Raw genomic sequence first — 18,347 nt, forward strand, 5'->3', positions numbered from 1 at the left:
TTTTGTCACACAGCTATGGGTACATGGAGTAATTCAGCCCCAGGGCTTAGTGCAGTGCCAGAAACATGTTCACCTCCTCCAATGGTTACTGGGGGCTGTGCACGAACTGAAGCCTGAGCTGTTCTCCAGTACTGCCTCTCATTTCAGCATGGGGGCCCCTGGATGTTCAGTGCCTGCTCAGCTGGGATTTTTCCCCATTTTTGTGTTTCCCACCCTCTTGATTGGCCTGCCAGTGATCTGTACTGACCGGATCCTTGAGACAGCAGATCCTCTCTCAGCAGTGCTCCTGTGGCTGGGGTGGAAGGTGACACCTGGAGCACACCCAGACACTCACCAGTCTCTGCAGGCAGAGTTTGGGCCCTGTTTGCTTGGCTGTGCTGTCAGGAACACTGGCAGAGCTGCCAGGCTCCCCTCAGCCGTGCTGCTGGAGCGGCACAGGGCACACCGCTCTCCCAAGAGAAGCCCAAATGCAGCCAGGCGTGATCTGGCAGCACCACCTGCCCCAGCCTGCCCTGCTCCCAGCACAGGGACCGGCCCCTCTCCCGTCTCCATCTGGCATCAGGCTCCTGGATGGGAGTGTGCAGATCTGGGACCCTCGCAGGGTGCTCCTGCTCCTGGGGGACAAGCAGCTGATGCTCCCCTGGAGCAGCTCTGCGGGCCCCAGCAGGACACACAGACACACAGACACAGCCCCTGTGACCCTGCCCGCCTGCCTGGGAGCAGAGCCCAGCCAAGGAGCTGTTCCCACACGCAGCCTGCCCGGCCCAGGCTGTGCCAGCCCCGCTCCTCTCCTGCCAGACACGTCCCGTGCACCCCATCCAAACAGGGACAAAGCCAGCACAGCCCAGGTGACATCACAGCACAGCCACCCTCGCAATGCCACCATGTAGGGAAAATTCCCTGCACTGCAGGTGATTAGGCCCCTCTGGATAAAACTAGCTTGAGGCTTAAAAATCCTTAATTGAGGGAGCAAAATTAAGATATTTTCCCTAAACAGAATCTGGATCCAATCTAGGAACTCCCTAATGGATAGGGATTTTTTTATGTTCGAATGCATTGGCTGCACTAATACAAACCATGAGTGCTGCAGCCCTCACGCTCCAGCAGCACTGTGGAACTCTCCCTCACAATCAGAACCAAAAAAGGCTTTTGGAATTGCAGCTCCATTTCTGAGTCCCAAAGAACTCCATGGGGGACAAAGACAAACCATTTAACCCGTGCTGTGCTTTGCAGGTATAAAGAAGTGAGGAATTGTGAGGCCATGGATGCCCTGGGAGTTCAGAGGTGCCACCTGTAGAGTTCAGTTCTTTTTCATACCCCGAGCTCAGGTGGCCTCAGCAGCACCCAGACCCGCACAGAGAACACCTGGTCTGACACTATCCCTCCCCCAGGGAGTTCTCAGGAGCTAGGAGCTGCCCAGGGATCTGAACCAAGCGCTGACAAGTTTCCATGATGTCCCATAAAATCCCTCAGCTAATTGTTTTTTTTTTTTCTATTAACCCTTTAACACTGGCACAAGATAAAATTTTAAACTGTGATCAATAGTGATAAATATCGACTGACTACCAACTTTTGTGAAAAGCTTCCATTCTACACCAACCTCAGATTAAATACTTCTTACATGTTTGGATGAACCAGCCTCACAGATCTGTACCCATTCACTGCCTGTTCCTCAGAGGCAAATAAACTGCCAGGTCTGTATTTTCATTAGCAGTTGCACACTTTCTGTGAACCCTCCCATTTCCCTCCATTAAGCTGATGACTCTTTTATGGGCTTTTTACCCACCACCCCCAAATAAAGCACCAGTGACACTTCCAAAGCAAATTCCATTTAATGAGCCATCATGCCCCGAGTGCAGCTGGCCCGGGGCTATGCCTTGATGGCGAATTTCCGGGCCGGGTATAAACGTTCCTTTCGCTGCTGCTTCTTGGTCTTCAGGTTCTCCTCGTGCTTGTTGAGCCTGCGCCGCATGGCCCGCGTCTTCTTGGGCCGCAGATCCAGGGGCTTGTACTTCTTGCCCTGTTTGCAAAGACACCCAGCAGCTGAGCTCAGACACTGCTGTGAGCTGAGCTCCTGCCCCAGCCTCGTCTCCTTGGGACTATCACTGCAGCCTGGAGTTCAGCAGCCTCCTCTCCACTGGGAATCACGGCTGCACTGTAACTTTTGCAGCAGCTCTGACTCAGGTTTAAGTAAGGCCGAATCTTACAAGCCCCACTTATCCAGCGCCTCTTGTAAAGATCTTTTTCCCCCACCCAGTAAGATCTAATTCAAACTCCAGGAAGTGATATTCTAAAAATTACAGAGCCATATAGAATTAAAGAATTTCTTGTCACCTGCGAGATGATCAAACTGAAAATAAAGAGTATCTGCATTTCTGCAAACCACATCTCCCAGCAAGTCCACCCCACAGAAGGGACGCTGACAGAGGACTCTCCTGCAAAAGCAGACTCACACCAAGCTTGCAGAACTCTTGCACTAATATTTAAAAAGCAACCGTGACCAGAGAACTTTATTCTGAACATAAACTATAGTTTTTCATTGAGTTTTAAGTAGCAATCCTTCCCACAAACTTTGTAATTGTGAACGGCAAGAGTGTGAAGGCCACTTATGGAAAACGCCTGTCCTTACCTTGTAGAACTTCCTCAAGTTCTCCTTCTGGGTCTGGTTGATGACAGTCAACACCCTGGCAATGGATTTGCGCACCACTCGGCTGCAGGTGGGAAAGAGAGGGATGTGAGCACACCGTGCAGGAGCAGCTCCACGCGCCGAACCCCGGGTACAGAACCCGCCTGTGCTCCGGAGCCCTTACACTGAGCCCCACTGCAGCCAAACCAGCAGCGCCCGGCTCAGCTCCTCCGAGCACAGACACGCACCGGCCCTCAGGCCTACTGAGATGTGCTCCTCTCGCACGCGGGTTTTCAGGTTAGTCTTTTCCACAGCACACAGCCACCACAGCCTGCGAGAACGGCTCTCAGGCACGGTGCCCGGGGACTCGGCGGCCCCTGCCCAGCTGCCCTCGCCCCCGGCCCCACTCACATCTTGGACAGCTTGGACGCGGCCCCGCCGGTCACTTTGGCCACGCGCAGCTGCGACAGCTCCACCTTCAGATCCTCCAGCTGCTTCAACAGCTCCTCCTTCTTCTTCCCGCGCAGGTCTCGGGCCTTGATCTTGGCCTGCGGGCGGCGGACAGGCCGTCAGTGCCCCTGCCCGACCCCCGGGCCCGCATCCCGCCCGCCCTCAGCCCCCGCGGCGCGAATGTGCGGGCCCAGGGCCCGGAGGGATGTGGGCGGACTGCCGGGATTCCCGGGCCCGGTGGGATGGGGGGATGCCCGGCGGCCGTTCCCGCGGGATGCCGGTGGATGCCCGGCGGCCGTTCCCGCGGGATGCCGGTGCATCCCGGTGCCGTTCCCGCGGGATGCCGGCGGATTCCCGACGCGCGGCCCGGCTCTCTCACCATGGCGGGCGGCGCGGGGCGGAAAGGCGGAAGCGGCGCAGGGAGAGGGGCGGTGCCGCGGCCGGACCGTACCAACGGGCGCTGGGCGGGGGGAGGAGCCTGCGCGCCGCGCGCCCCCCGCGGGAGGCACGGTGGTCCCGGCCGGGGCGCTGACAGGCAGGGCGGGAGGCACGGCTGGCCCCGGGCTCTGGGGCTGCAGCCCGGCGGGAGCCGCTCGGTGCTGCGGCTGCCGCCCCCGCTCCCTGTCAGGCGCCGGAGCCCGGTCAGAGCGCAGCCGATGTTCTCACGCTGGCCGAGGTGCGGCACTCTTACACCGGCAGTGATGGGGACGTGATGGCGGGCGGGGCGGGAGCGGCCGCCGCGGCACCGCGGAGCAGGGACAGGGGCAGGACCAGGACCGTGCGCGCAGGCGGCCGCGCGGGACGGACAGACGGACAGACAGACGGGCCTGTCTCGCTCCCCGCGGCGCCGCCGCCGCCGTATCCAAGCAGCCGCCGCGCCTCACCGGCAGCGCGCGGGAGGGCGGAGCCTCTCGATTGACGGCCGGCGCAGCCAATCAGAATGCAATCTCGCCGTTAGCCTGGGCGCGCGGCCAATAGGAGCGCACAGGGGCGGGGCTGGCCGGCGCGGACCGGCGCGAGGCGGTAGCCGCGCTCCCCGAACCTCGGCGGCGCTGCGGCCGCGCCCGGACCGGGACCGTGGTCGGGACCGGCGGGTGCGGACGGTGAGCGGGACCGCCCGGCAGCGCCTGTCCCGCTCCGGCCCGGCCTCCAGGTGCGGGGGGCGGAGCGGCGGCGCGGGCGGACGCGGGCGGGGCGGCGGCGGGGGCGGGCGGGAGCGGCGGCGGCTGCGGGCGCCTCGGGGCAGGCCCGGCGGCGGCGCGCCCCTCACCGCGGTCTCGCCCCCGCGGAGCTCCGGGCCCGGCGGAAGAGCCCCGCCGCGCGTGGGAGCCCAGGTAAGGCGGCAGGTGCGGGCGGGGGCCCCGCGGAGCATCCCCCGGCGGCGCGGCGGGGCCGTGCCCGGTGCCGCGGTGAGGGGCGGCGGGGGCGGGAGCTGCCGAGGCCCGGCGGCAGCACGGGGCCGTGCTCGCCGCTGTCTCTGCTGCTAACGGAGAGGAGGAACGCGATGTGACACGTCTAACGCTTAGGCCTGGGCTGGCAGCGTAGCCGGGATAATCACGCGAACGACCCCCGTTATTAAGTTCGCCGCTGCCCGCGCTCCCTTCCCGCCCGCCGCGGCGGGGCTGCCGGTGCGCAGCGGCCGCTGACAGGTAGCGGCGATCGGCATCGCCAGGCCAGCCCGTTGGGATGGAACGTTGCCGGGTTTTACGGGAGCAGTCTGTGCCGTGCTGGGTATCCAAGCTGCCGGTTTGCTGGAATCGTCGTGGGTTCGTTCTGATTTTAAACTTCTATCGCAGCAGTTCCCTTGTCACCGATTTTTATTTGTTTTTGTACAGAGAGGTGTCTTGGACAATAGGTGACATGAGATGCCCTTGGGGACAGAAGCTGGATGGTTGTTATGTTGTGTCATCCCCTCAAATTTCTTGTCTTATAAAAATGTTCATAACCTGTTAAAACATTCAAGATCAAGACTGCAGGTTTTCAGCTCTAGATCTAATTTCCTACCACAGAATAGGACTTGTTTTCATCGATGTCTGAGTTGCATGTCTCTCATTTAATAACCAGACTCCAAGCTTCTACACTTTAGCTGTGTCTGGGCCAAGCATTTCTGGTCCTCCAACCTGCAAAATGGACCCCTTAATATAAAAAAAAAAAAAAAAAAAATCTGGATTTTGCATGAGCTATCCAAATGCAACCTGTAATTCATGGCATCTTGTCCAGCTAATGCAAAGCAGCACTGTGGGACCATATGAAGACTAAAATGTGAGTGAGTCTCCCAGAATGTGTGTGCTTCCCTGTGCTCCTGCGGGCAGCGGGACTGCTGTGCTGGTAGCAGTCTTTGCCAGTCGTAGAAAATCATCCTGGTATGAGTCTTGCTGTGGGATCTGCAGGTGCAGCTCCTGCCTGGGGTCTCCTCACCCCGCCTGACCCTGTGGTGTGGTGGTTGTGCTGTCCCTGGCATGGTGGAGGAAGCACTCTGAGAGCCTGGTGCCTTGCTGGGGAGCATGTGTGTAGAAAAGAGGCTTCATTTTCAAATCACATTAATACAGTCTCATTCAAGATGTTTGGATAAATTGGACCACGATTTATGTTAAATGAAAGAGTGAGTCACTTCACCATGAGCAGAGAGCATTATTCTCCAGTCATCCTGGGCTGCCAGAGCAATACAGACAGTCACGAATGTGATGGCCAGGTCCTTTACTGCAGGATATAGAAAAGCCATTCACAGAAACTATATTGCAGAGAGGGAATATTTTGTTGCTCTACAGAGGAGAATGTGATCATTGTTCTGTCTTGAAATGTAGCTGCAATAAACTATCAGAATTCTGTTGGCAATCCATTACACGGCAAGTCCCTTACAAACAAGGGAATATTTAATCACAACCATGTCTAGTTGGGCTTTGCTCTACGTGTAAGAATGATACAAGAATGATACACACATACCGTTGTTCTGTGCTCTTTTGAGAAAGTCGATCTACAAGTGATAAAGATGCTGAAAGTGCATGCCAGCGGGAGCAACATGCAGCTCATTGTTAATCATTTCTGTGTCCCTGTTTTATTTCGTGGAGGGAAGTAATAAAAATGGAGCGTACCGATTCAAAGCGTCGAGAAGCTTCTGGCCCGAGTCAGTTCTGCCCTGGGGTCAGATGGGGGTGTCGCTGGCTTGCAGGGAGGGCGCAGGTTCGGGAGGTGGGAGCCGGGGGCTGCAGCTCTCCCGCTGCTCTGTCACATGATGCTCTGCACAGTCCCCTGCTCGCACTGCAGCTGCCTCGCTGCCGTGTGCCGCTCACATCTCCCCTCTGCTTGCATCACTTTCATTCTGGTTTGGCTCTGTTGGCGTTAAATGGAGCTGTTGATGATCTGCTGCGGCACAGATGGATAATGGGAATTCATTGGATTATCTGGACACGTTACTTTGTTGGCTTATCTTTTATTCTGCTTGGTGTGCTTTGGGTAAGGAGGGAAGATCTCTGGTGTGGAAGTCTGTTCTGAGGTTGTGTTACTGCCTAAAGAGCTGCAATGGAGCTGATATGAAACAAAAACCCCCAACAGCCCCACCAGTCCCCTAAAGCACAGTACAGCTATTGGATTCTGACCCTAAAAACCTGGATGTTGATGTCTTTTTACACAGTTCTCAATTTTTTTCATAAAAATGATTGCTTCCATTGGAGGAATCCTGGGAGAAGGACAACCAAGACCTGTACGTGCAGATTTTATAATAATTTTGCTTGGTGTTCTTGCATAAGAACGTTCTGCAGGCTTGGCTTTCATAGCTAAGGTGCACTGTTGAAGCACAAAAGCTCTGTTCAAGCTGTGGAATTTTTAAACAGGCTGGAAACAGAGGTATGGTACGGAGCATTTGTTGCAGCAGGAGGAGACAGTTCAAAGGAGTGGACCAAGCTGTGTGTGGGAGCTGCACTGAGGGTCAAATGGAGGTCTGGTTCTGTAAAGTATGTAAGGAAGTTGCCAACACAAATATTACCTTGCAGCTTACATGTGCTGAGAGAGCGCAGCACAGCCCTGCAGCAGGGATGGAGCAGAGTAACCATCAATCTGGTTCCCTGAGGATGTCAGTCAGGAAGGGAAGTGTGCGCTGCCAGACAGCCTGGATGGAACTGCAGGTTTAGAGGACTTGTTGTTTGAAGTATTTTTAATTATTGCTATTAATATAATGGAACACAGACTAGAAGCTGAGTTTTTGAAATATAATTAAAGCAGGAGTCAGCAGAGGGATTTCTCTGCTGTGAGGCAGCACAGCTCAGGAGCTGTACCTGCTGAGGAAGGTGAAGTCCCAGAGTGGTGATGCTCTCCATGCAATTCCCAAGCGTGCTGGCAGCTCCCACCAAACACTGGTTTGGAGGGAAGAACTGAACCGAAGGGATCAGAAAGCTTTCCCAAGCTTGTCCTGCATTCCCTTTTGTCAGAATACAGTTCCAGTTGGAAGGCAGCCACTGGCACCTTGGCTGAGGATGGGAACAGGCTGCAGAGTGTGACGATAGCTGCCCTCCAGATCGGGCGCTGGCCTCAGCTGCCATTTGGGCCAGCCAGTAAATCATTTGGCAGGCTGGAAGCAAGCCTCTCCATCTCCCCATCCCACTGCTGTACAATGCAGCTCCCTGCTAGCTGTTTCATTTCAAATTAATGAGTGTACATAAAAGAGTTAAAACATCAGTTGTTGTCAGACGAAAGAAAGAAAAATCTTTCTTGTAACTGGGATGCTTTTCAGGAACTTGGCTGCTGGGAAGGCGAGAGGCATGTGCTTTTCCACCCTGCTTTAGGTGATGGCTTAGTTCAAGGGGGCCCAGATTTGGCTCAGTCAACAGTTGTGTTGGCGTCTTGCCATCAAATGTGCATAAAATGGAGCTGACTGCAATTCCCTCCTCACTCTAACATGGAGGGGCAGCGGAGGGACCCGAGGCTGCTCTGCTGTGCTGTGCTGTGCTGTGCCGTAGGTTGGCTTGGCTGTCAGGGCCACCCTGGGATGTGCAATCCCTGCAGCACGAGCTCTTGCATTGTGACTGGGTCGTTGCTTTCCCGTCCCTGGGTTGTATTTTGGTGGCTTGTCATAACTAATGCATTTCAGCCCTCGTTGTGCCTGTGCTCCCAAAATCTCTCTCCTTTCTCACAGTGGCTCATGTGCTTTTCCAGATGTAGGAGCTTCGTCTCTCATTTGTAGACTCTTGCTATGGTTCTGTGGCTTATGCGCATTGCCACAAAATCGAGATAAAACACAACTGGCATTTTAGCTGCTCCAAGAACATTGTGTGTAAATAAACCACTAAATAGTTCAGCCTGTGAAATGTAAATACACACAGCTCACTGCCACAGCTGATGGTGTTTTTCTGTCTCCCTTCTACCCTCCCACCCCTGCCAAGAGTGGGCCAGCCTGATGGTTTTTTTCCTCTTGCTCTTTCATACAAAGCAAATGACTGCTAAGTACCATGTAGGTGGTATGCAGGCACCACCACAGATTCATGATTTGAATTTGGATGAAAAGAAATACTTATGTCCTCTTCCACATTGCTTCTGCACCATCTTCTGGAGATTCCTAGACTCTGATGACCCAGAAATTCTTCTTTGGTCTGACTTTGAGCTTGAGCCTGTTTTTAATAGCAAACCAGTGAAGTCAGTAGAAGAGCAGAGGCCCAACTGTGATGACATTTTTAGCCTGTGCCCTTTGTTCATCCTATACACAAAAGGTCGTGAACTGCAGTGAAAGAGGGATCACAGAGGGCGCAGAACAGACAAAGCTGGAACAAATTGTCAGTGGCAGAAACATAAAGAAGAGAAGCGAAAGTTTTGTGTTCTGAAGGCGACTGAAGGCCACGTGCATCCCATGGTGAGATCATGTCTCCTGTGTTCAAAGTGATCCGCCCAGAGTGGATTCAGAGGAGGCTGCTGCTGAGGTGTGGCTCCCATGATCTCAGTGGAGGAGGCAGGAAGGGACTGCACGGTTTCCATGGCATGATGTTAATGAGCACCTCCGCATGTTTCTGAGGGGAAGGATGCCAAAACTGCAGTTCTGGATACAGACAGGTGTGCTTCCTAGCAATAAAAGGATTTTTAAATACGTCTGAAACATACGAAAAGCCTGATTCTACAGACAAAGCACTTACTTGAAGTTAAAGTAATGGGATTGACATTGTATGTTGTATTTTCCAACTCATTTGACTCAGAATGGAGTTGAATTTGTGGTGCTGCCTATTTTGATACAGGAAGTCATGAGACTGTTCCTGACAAGATTTCACAGGTAATGCAGAGGTGGTGGCTCCCCTTAACTCTGAGCTCTTCTCATCCTCTGATGTGCTGAGGAAGGAATGATGCATTCACGTGAGAGCATAAACTTTCAGTTTGCAGTAATAAAATCTGTGTAACTTGTATAACAGTTCTTGTGTAACTGAGTGCCTGCTCTCTGCCACTTCCACTGGCCACAGCAGTGTGCAGCTGGGGAATGTGCGTGCGTGGGTTTATCTTGTTTTCTTATTTATCCCCTGCCCGCTCCTTTCCCTTTTTTAGGAATGCAATTGCATGATCAGGCTTCCTCTTTTTTCTTCTTCTCCAAGCAGCTTTTCAATCCCTTGTCTAATATAACTGTTGTTGTTGTAGGGGGAAAGGTCCTGAAGATTATCTAGTGAGTAGTTTTCACAACATTCAAAAGAAGTTGAAGTAATGTGTTTAGTGCATCTATGAAAGGGAAGAAGAAGGTTGTTGTGTTGTAGGAAGCAGCTGGCCAGCCCCTCAGAATGTGTGGAGCCCCAGGGCAGTGGCAGCTTGCCCTGTGCTAGGGAGAGCTGGATTTATTGGGATGCAAAGGGAAGGATCAATCCAGGCCGTTGTGTGACCAGGCTCCCTGTGCCTACAGGAGCAACTGCTGGCCCTGACTGCTCGTGCACTGGGGTGTGGGTGTGTTCATACACAGGCTCACTGGGGTTTGTGTCTTTTTATTATTTATTTTAAGTGACTTCCCTATTGCCTGATCTTTAGAGGTAGCAGTATTTTTGCAAGTTAGCTCTAAAAATGTGTACTTTAGTAGGAAAACCAGTTTCTTGGAGAATTCCCAATAGGAGGTAGTTGCTAGACCTAGTTACATTTGCAGGTGATTTTGTCTGCCACGCTGTAATTTGTATATGAAATCAGTAGTTCCTTTCTCCTTAGTGCCCTTTGAAGTAAACAAACATCCAGGCAGAGAGAACATGATTTAACAAATATTATCAGTTAGATACAACAGCAGCTTGTTTTTGTTTCTTAAGCTAAAGTTGCTTGTCATTGTGGCATTCAGACAGAAGTGTCCCCGAAGGCCAGGCTGTGTCGTTTTCCTTGTGCGGTCCATGTGCACAGAGCACTGAGCAGAGCTGGGACACAGCGCTCGGGTTGTTCTCTGAGCTGGCCCTGGGCATTGCTGTCCCCCGGGACTGAGCCTTGCCAGGAGCTCAGGTGTGGGCTCAGCCTGCTCCCAGATGCCTCCTGCAGCATCCAGCAGGCTGCTGGAATAGGAGCTGGATGTGTCTGGAAGAGCTGCAGCCACTGCAGTGCAGACGTGCCCTGAGGTGAACAGTGGTTGGGGTGAGGAATGTCTGTGATTGCTTCCAAATTTTACTAAAAACCTTGGAATCATAAAGAAATCTTTCCCCCGTGCCTACATTTTGTGAAGAAATGGTTTGATGTATAGCTGCTCATTGCCATTGCCTCTGAATTCCTGACTCCAGCAGGCTGTGAGGTTTTCAGTGCCTGTCTGGGGGAATTGCTAATTATTTATTTCAGTGTTTCTTGGGCAGAACTGAGTGGTGTCTTGGGAACTTCAGGGCAGTGGCTGTTGATGGAGAGTTAGGTATTCTGGCGAGAGGAATGAATTTGGTTTCTAATGCATTTTGTGTTGTCTGAGGCTCTGTCAGGACTAGCACTCTGAGCAGATCACATGGAAACACACAGATGGTTTTCCCAAAACGTGCAGTATAGTGTTGAAAGAAAACATGAGACACAAGGGTGCCAGTCTGCAGAAGAAAAGGACAGGCACATAGGGTGCCAAGGTAGGCATCCTGCTTGGTGAAGGTAAGATTGGCTGGTTTTTGATAGAGTTTTGGGACATGATGGTTCCAGGCTTTGTGTATGGACGATCTGGTTGGTTTTATCTGTGCTGGTAATTTGCAGATAAGGAATAGATAGATACCAGCTGGGCGCCTGGCTTTGTGTCACATCCCCTCTTGGCAGTGATGCTGTGGGAGATGTGTCAGGATGAAAAGTGGAAAGAGAGCTGGTCTCTAACTCAAGGTTTGACAGCTTCAAAATCCTGATAGACTGGAATGTGTTTTCCACCATTGCTTTCTGTAGAGAGCAGCTCTAGGAAAATTTTCTTTTGGGGAAAATCCTGTATCAACAAGATAAATTAACAAAGTGTGTTTGCTTTTGTTTTTTGGTTACTACTTGTGCCTCTAAGCAGGGGTTGGGGAGCATTTGAAAGCCAGTCAAGGTTCCATAACTGAGAAGAAGTGATGGCTTAAAAAAAGGCAGTTGAGTTGTACAAGTGCTCTGTCAGGAGGTCAAGGTGCCACATCCAGGAAAGTGCTCCTGATTCTGCCTGCCCTCACTGATGTATGAGCTGACAGACCCCTGACATCCTCCTGTGCCCTCAGGCTACACCACGGCTGCACCTTCAGTGTGTGAGGTTTCCTTTGCTGGCACACGTTGGGTGGGGACCCTCCCCTTCCCAAGCAGTGAATGGCAGCTTACAGTGATGCTGGCTATGGAGCAAATCTGAGAGGATGGAATGCACTTATTGAACATATCCATGCTGGGCTTGCATTGTCAGCTGGATTTCCCTGACCCAGAGCATTCCCTCATGGCTCACAAAGCCTGCCTTGCCTTGCAGGCCTGAATCCCAGGGCAGGGCCAGTGGGGAGTGCATACCATTAACTTCAGCACTCTTTTTCCCTTCCAGCTAAGCCTGGAAAACCTTAGCCAAAAGACAGCAAACCACAGGGAAGTGGAGACGTGTGTGATGTAAGTGACATCTGACTTTAAAAATCCTGCCCAGCACCATGAAACCTCTATCCCTGTCCCATGTCCCTCCTCTGCTGCCCTTCAGCTCCAGCTTTAGCTGCCATCCTCTGGGGTGTCTGTGAAGCTCTGCTACCCTGGGTGCTGCAGTGGGATGAATTCAGTAATGTATTGCATTAAGCAAACCCGGAATTGTGTGTTCTGAGAGCTTGTAGGGAAGAACCTGGCACACCAAGTGTGGGGCTTGGCGAGCACAGCTTTTCTGCCTTGTATGGCCTGAGGAGTTGGCAAAATCTTTGAGAGAATAATAAGTTCTGCTGGAAGCCACCATTTTCTGACTTATTTTAACAGTCTTTTAAACCAATGTTTCAGTGTCTCCTTCTGCAGACTCTGGAGAGCATTTTTTAATGTGTTACTTAAGAAAAAATTGTCATTCAAAACATCCCAACAGTTTCTTTTGCACGAAAGAAAGCAAAAAGCATCAAACAGAGAACAAGAAATTAAGTAGGTGATATTCCTGGTATAGTTGAGCTGTCAAAACTGGGAGAACTGTCTATCTGCAGACGAGCAGGGATCCATGTGATAGCTTCTAGTATCAAAGGGAAGGAGAGGTCCCCGCTGTGGATGTGCTCCTGGTTGCTTTTTATTTACATTGTTCATTTGGAGCTGAGCAGTCCCTTAGGAAAGGGCCATGTCAGGAGCTGTATTCCTCCCTTTGCTGTGCCCACTTGCTGTTCTAATAATAATTCTCCCTCCTGTCTGTACTGCTGCTGCATTACAACACAGTCCTTAGTGCAGGAGCACCTCCTCCTCTCCCGAGCTGCTCCTGATAGTAGCTCTTCCTTTGTACAGCACCAAATACCACCCCCTCCAGAGCATGATAAGCCAAAACCAGTGCATGAAATAACTAACCAGCTTCACGTTTTTCCAGCCTTCCAATACCTTTCACATTGGCAGGCTATGGATTTTCTTGTGTATCTTTTATTGATTGCATAAATGGCCTCTTCACAGTGGGTCTGGCGAACTCCTTGCATGTGAGAAGTACTTGGTTTTAAAAAACAACCCAGAGCCTAGCTGGTTTTATTTGCCTGTGCCAGGGCTGGCACAGGTTATGTTGGCAGTGGTTGGGGTTGTTGGGTAGTATAACTTAAGGGTGATGTAAAATAAAATTCACTGCCTTGAAATTAAAAGACTGGTATCTAGATTGTCTGAAACATACTTTGCAACTTAAGCAAGCTCCTCAATTTTTGCAAAAGTGCCTGAAGCTGCTCTGGAGTGCCTGGACTGCCACGGTGGAGCGCAGAACCTACGGGCTCGCTGCAGGATTTAGGTCACCCTTGCTGTGGAGCACACAGGACCTGGGGTATTGTCCCTCTTCCTGAAATTCCTGAATCACCTCCTGGCTACTTCTGACATTTGTTTTTCAGGTCTCACTGTTCACTCCAATCTCATATGTTGGTGCTCTGAGTACTTGGTGTTGTTTGTTCTGTGCTGTGTAAATGTGAATGTTCAGAGGTTTCAGGCTGGTGCTCACAGTATTCACGTCCTTCTTGCCAGGCTCATGCCAAAGTTTGTGACATCTGGGTGCTATGTTTTGGACTCTGGCACCCATATTGCAGTTACCTGACAATAAAGAGAGACTTTTTACCTTTTTCTGGAGCTCTTCAGCAAGTGGTGTGTGCAATGCCCCCATGGCCTTGCTCTGGTGGGCTGTCACGTGGGTGTGTATAAACAAGTCTGTGTGGGCTGCATCTTGTCTAAACTGGGGAATCATGAGACTGCTTGGTTGGCAGGATGGCCCTGCCAGCCCTTACCCCAAAAGCTGGGTGGAAACTGCCAGTTTCTCCTGCATTTGTTAGGCATGAAGTGTTTGCTCAGGGAAGCATTTCTGAAGCCTCTTTAGTTATTGTGAAGGATTTTTTTGTGCCAGTTGCTGAAAGATGCTTCTGGGTGCTTCCTGATGGCTGGAAAGAGTGAGCTTTTCCATTTCCTGGCTTGGACTGGGACATGTAGGGAATTTTTTGTGCAAATAGCATCCAAGCAGAGGTGCTGCACAAATGGAAACCTGTTGCCTACCAGAAACACCCCAGAACTGGCAGAGAAGCTGCTGGAAGTAAAAGCCCTGCATGTGCCCAGTTAGAGGTGTGTTTATCCTGCACAAAAATCCTGAGCAGGGTAGAGCTGAAGACCTAGGAGCCATTTCCAGAGGTGTTTCGTTGTTGTTTCTGCTGCCAAGTCTGTAGCTCATCCTTGTATGCTCAAAAGGATAATTTGATATCTGTGTATGTTTGGAGTAAGATTTTTAAAAGCCACTCTGCCTCTGTAAGCTTTCATATTCCCTTACTCAATGCTACAATTATCTACATTGTATCTTAGTTTTTTGTTCAGGTGATTATTGTACAATATAACATTTTACTCATGTGAAGAATAAAAAGGGATCTGCAGGTATCTTTGTAGGCAACGCAGGCCATGGAATTAAACAGTCATGAAGATGCAGAGGGGAAGGATGGTAGGGTACTTTTTAGCATTCTAGCGAAATTTGCCCTTTTTTAGCAATAGGAGCCATTGAGCTACAGTTTTCAGCAGTAACAGAAGAAAATGAAATGTCAAGAGAGCTGAGGCTAGTCTCTAAATACAGCTGCAGGATAAATACCTCTGCAGAAGGCAAATTTGGAGAGGATTTCTTTGTCCAAGTGTGAAACCCAAGTGCTGTTTGTGCTACAGTCCTTTCATTGTCAGTTTTGTGTTTGTGAAGACAGTCCTCGGAGTTATTTTATTTTGTGACTATTGTACCACTGTTACTTTTAATTTTGCTCTGTTAACTAGTGCATTGTTCAATAATTGGTCCCATGCCTTGATTCTCAGCTGTTTTTTTAATGAGTCTTGAGAAGAGTAACCTGTGGAGAACTGCATGCTCTGTGTTACATCCCCATGGAACTGAACATGCATCTCAGTCTGGATGAGTTCATAGCAGCCGTTGATTTTTGAGTAATTATGGCTATGGTTTTTATCTTCATAGGACTGAGCTTGCCCTGAAAGAAACCATGTCATCAGGGGGAGCTGAAGATGATATTCCTCAAGCAGAGAGAAAAACGGTGACAGACTTTTGCTACTTATTGGATAAATCTAAGCAGCTCTTCAATGGCTTAAGGTTAGTGGATTTTTGACAGTATTCCTTCAGAAAAGCCTCAGAACACACACTGCAGTATGTGATGCTGGAGTCAGTACAGAACATTTCAAAGCCAAATCCAGTAAGTTTCTTTAGGAGAGAATAATGCACCCCTGTATGGGTACTTTTGGACCATGTGTGTAAGAATGTTTGTAGGAGCAGAGGTTCCAGTTTATAGTAAACTAGAATTTGGAAATCCCATTAAATTGATGTCATTATTGTGAATGGTGTGTTTGAAGGCCACAATTAAGGATTAGGTGTGACTGTGTGCAGTCCACAGCATGCATGTCTCTGTGGAAAAAGAAAGGAGTGAGGAGGATTTTTCTGAATGGGAGGAAAGTAGGAGAGGGAATATTTTTGGGGAAGAAATTTAGGAAGCAATAAACAGAAACATCAAAACCGTGCCCTGTTGTGTGTCTGCTGAAACAAGTGCTTAATCTGAACTGTGGAAAAAGGTAAAATCTACATTTATCTACTAAGCAGCTGCAACAACAGCTGGAAAGTCCAACTGGTTTGTCTGCAGGGGAATACACGTTTGGACAGTAATATGGATATCCTGTTTATGTCAATATATGCCGAGTTAAACAGCATGTATCCAAAGCTGCTTTATTTCTAAGCTTTGCTGTAGAGTCTCTTAAGTAACAGGGGTTTGAGCTCCTATCTGGTTGGCAGTTCAGCCTCTTCCTGGTCTCTGAGTAATGCTGTATGTTTGGGCCCTTATAGCTTGCTGTTAGTCAAACACAGATGGTTAGCAAAGATGCTTTTAATTCCTCCACCCCCCGCTATTGATAATCCTTTCATGTGCTTTAGAAGTTGATTACCAAATCCAAAACAAACATTTTGTGCTCCAAAATCTGAATGGCAAATGGGCAATAGAGACAGGGAGCTCTTGGTGATTGTGTTTGACCCCCCCATGAAGGACAGTATAAAGCAAAAGGGCTGAGATCTTGAGACCAGGATTTCCAGCGCTGTATAGGACATTACACTGGCTTTCTGATAGATTTTGCTTGAAATTTTGGCCTGAAATGAACACAGTTCACGTGTGGCTGTGTGCTGCTCCAGTTCAGACCAGAGAGGTGGCAGAGACCCTCCAGCCATTCTGTGCCTCCTGTGCTGTGGAGGGAGGTAGTGCTTGTGTCAGATTTGGAGATGAGAGATGGAGTTTCTCAGTGTATCCATGGTACTTTTCCAGAAAGAAACCTTCTTGTCCAGCTAAATGAAAAGAAAATGGAGAATACCTTTGGATGAAGTATGGCAAATAAAACCAGAGGTGGGATTAAGCAGCCAGTGCTGCTGTGCGAAAATAGCAATATTGCAGAGCAGGAACCTCTGTCCTTACTGTAACCTGGCACTGTTACTTCTTACACTTGACCACCATTTCACCTCTGAGACTTGTGATTCCCGTGGGCATAATGACAGGATAAAGCAACATTATAATTCTCAGGTATCTGCTGTGTTAGTGCTTGTTCTCGGGGGAGTTCACCTGGAAATGTCTTGGCAAGCATCCCAATTCTTAGTCCAGTTGCTTCATAATAAATGCATTTGATTCATGCCTGACATCTTCTGTATTGAAGATGATGACAGCCTTTGCTGCTGTGTTTTTTGCTGTTCTTTTGCCCCTACCACATTTCATAGAAAAGAAGTGATGGGGGAGGGAGAGGACAGCAATGACTTCCTCCCCAAAACCTCCTCTGGGCACTTCAGCTACAGGGAGCTGAGCCTATAGCTGTGTTGGCAGCTGCTTAGCTGTTGCTGCTGCCAAAAATTGCAAGGGCTCAGCCTGCCACGTCTTTGTTTCAGTAGCATTTCCTTCCTCTCTTCCCAATGCAGATGCCAAATACAGCATTTGAGGAAAACATATGATGGTGTGCCAAGGTGGCTGCTCGAAAGTGCTCCCAGTGATAGCATCTCCTGAGGCCACGCTGCTGGGGTGACCCTGGGGGGCTCTCTTCCTGGTGCCTCTAGCCTGGGCTATAACTTAGAATAAACTGTTGATGAAGTGTGTTGCAATGGCTCTCTTCTCCCCTTTCCCCACTCCCACTTGCTTTTTTCTTGGAAAAGGCTGGGAAGAGGGAGGCTGTAAGGAAGCAGTTTGTCATGGTGTATTGTCACTGGTATTATTTTCTTTTAAATGTTAAAAAGTGCTTAAATGTGTTCAGTATCACAAAGAAGCCTGGAACTTTAAGGAATTAAAAGACTTTCAGCAACTGTATTTTAGGGAAGTGATTGTCCCTTTGTACTGGGCACTGGTGAGGCAACTTGTCCTGTTCTGGGCCCCTCATGGCAAGAGAGACACTGAGGGGCTGGAGCGTGTCCAGGGATGGGAACAAAGCTGGGGAAAGGTCTGGAACACCAGGAGCAGCAGAGGGAGCTGGGGGGCTCAGCCTGGAGAAAAGGAGGCTCAGGAGGTACCTTCTGGCTCTGTGCCACAGCATTTTTATCCCACTGCTGCTCAGGTTCTGGGAACGGGAGCCTGTAACTACTACAAGCCCATGAACATAAAAGGAAATTGTCTCTTTTTATCACCTGTCAAAACTGTGAATGTCTTTAAAGCTTTGAATGTTAAACTGACAGTTATTGTAGCCTTCCTCTTTGAAGCATGCTGCTGAGTCTCTGGGACTTTCTCAGCGTCTTTAATGTCCCTGTGTGACAACTTCCATGTGGTGCTGGCCAAGCACACCTCAGCACCTTTAATTGGGCTTCAGCCAGTATTATCTGGCAGCATGGCTGAAATGAACTCCTGACAGAGAATTAATTATGAGCACATAAGTATTGCTAGCCTTTGTGGAGACAAAGAGTATAGCAAGAATTGGATAAAATTCTGGTCTGTCTGTGAAATTTATCCAGCAGCCACACTAGTGCAGCAGGAGAACCAGTCTTGTGTGCCCTGTGTGAGGAACCCATCATTCTAGAGCATCAGAGTTTGTGTCTTCACGTCCCATTTGGAATGTTCTAAAAGCCAAGGAATTGGAAATGGTTTCCACTTGTTGTTGCAGGCTATTGTCATGTCCTAAATCAAATCTCCAGTCCTTCCTCTGCATTTGAATTTGTTTAGTTGCCCCTTTATCCCTCCTGTAGTGGTGTTCAGCCAGAGCAGTGCTGAGCCAG

At 50.1% G+C, this 18,347-nt stretch overlaps 2 protein-coding genes across 8 annotated transcripts in view; one reads left to right on the forward strand and one right to left on the reverse strand.

Moving 5' to 3' along the window:
- Nucleotides 1-1,813: 1,813 nt before the first annotated feature.
- On the reverse strand, nucleotides 1,814-3,583 carry RPL35 (ribosomal protein L35). Its single transcript, XM_071454314.1, has 4 exons — nucleotides 3,456-3,583; nucleotides 3,038-3,174; nucleotides 2,630-2,711; nucleotides 1,814-2,020 (listed from the first exon to the last, which is right to left on the reverse strand). Exons 1-4 carry the CDS (start codon nucleotides 3,456-3,458, stop codon nucleotides 1,871-1,873), a joined length of 372 nt encoding a protein of 123 aa, XP_071310415.1. The 5' UTR covers nucleotides 3,459-3,583; the 3' UTR covers nucleotides 1,814-1,870.
- A 15-nt stretch (nucleotides 3,584-3,598) lies between these two features.
- Nucleotides 3,599-18,347, forward strand: part of SCAI (suppressor of cancer cell invasion) — a 38,180-nt gene continuing 23,431 nt past the window's right edge. For 3 of the 7 annotated variants that reach the window (XM_071454306.1, XM_071454312.1, XM_071454313.1), the window contains exons 1-4: nucleotides 4,089-4,229; nucleotides 12,012-12,073; nucleotides 13,327-13,433; nucleotides 15,090-15,221. In XM_071454306.1, the coding sequence (XP_071310407.1) occupies nucleotides 15,115-15,221 (107 nt within the window). In that variant the 5' untranslated portion in view covers nucleotides 4,089-4,229; nucleotides 12,012-12,073; nucleotides 13,327-13,433; nucleotides 15,090-15,114. Of the gene's footprint in view, nucleotides 3,753-4,088; nucleotides 4,230-4,269; nucleotides 4,411-12,011; nucleotides 12,074-13,326; nucleotides 13,498-15,089; nucleotides 15,222-18,347 lie in introns of those variants that run through there. The other 4 variants (XM_071454309.1, XM_071454311.1, XM_071454307.1 and 1 more) reach the window with 4 other exon arrangements.

Source organism: Agelaius tricolor, unplaced genomic scaffold, assembly GCF_023055355.1.
Source record: "Agelaius tricolor isolate 1412-34295 unplaced genomic scaffold, bAgeTri1.0.p SCAF_38, whole genome shotgun sequence".
Classification (NCBI taxonomy): domain Eukaryota; kingdom Metazoa; phylum Chordata; class Aves; order Passeriformes; family Icteridae; genus Agelaius; species Agelaius tricolor.

Excerpts from the sequence above, each read along its gene's own strand:
- RPL35 (XM_071454314.1), bottom strand. Across the intron at positions 2,712-3,037 it reads GCGTCCAAGCTGTCCAAGAT|CCGAGTGGTGCGCAAATCCA; the intron begins GTGAGTGGGGCC and ends TCCCACCTGCAG. Across the intron at positions 2,021-2,629 it reads ACTTGAGGAAGTTCTACAAG|GGCAAGAAGTACAAGCCCCT; the intron begins GTAAGGACAGGC and ends CTTTGCAAACAG.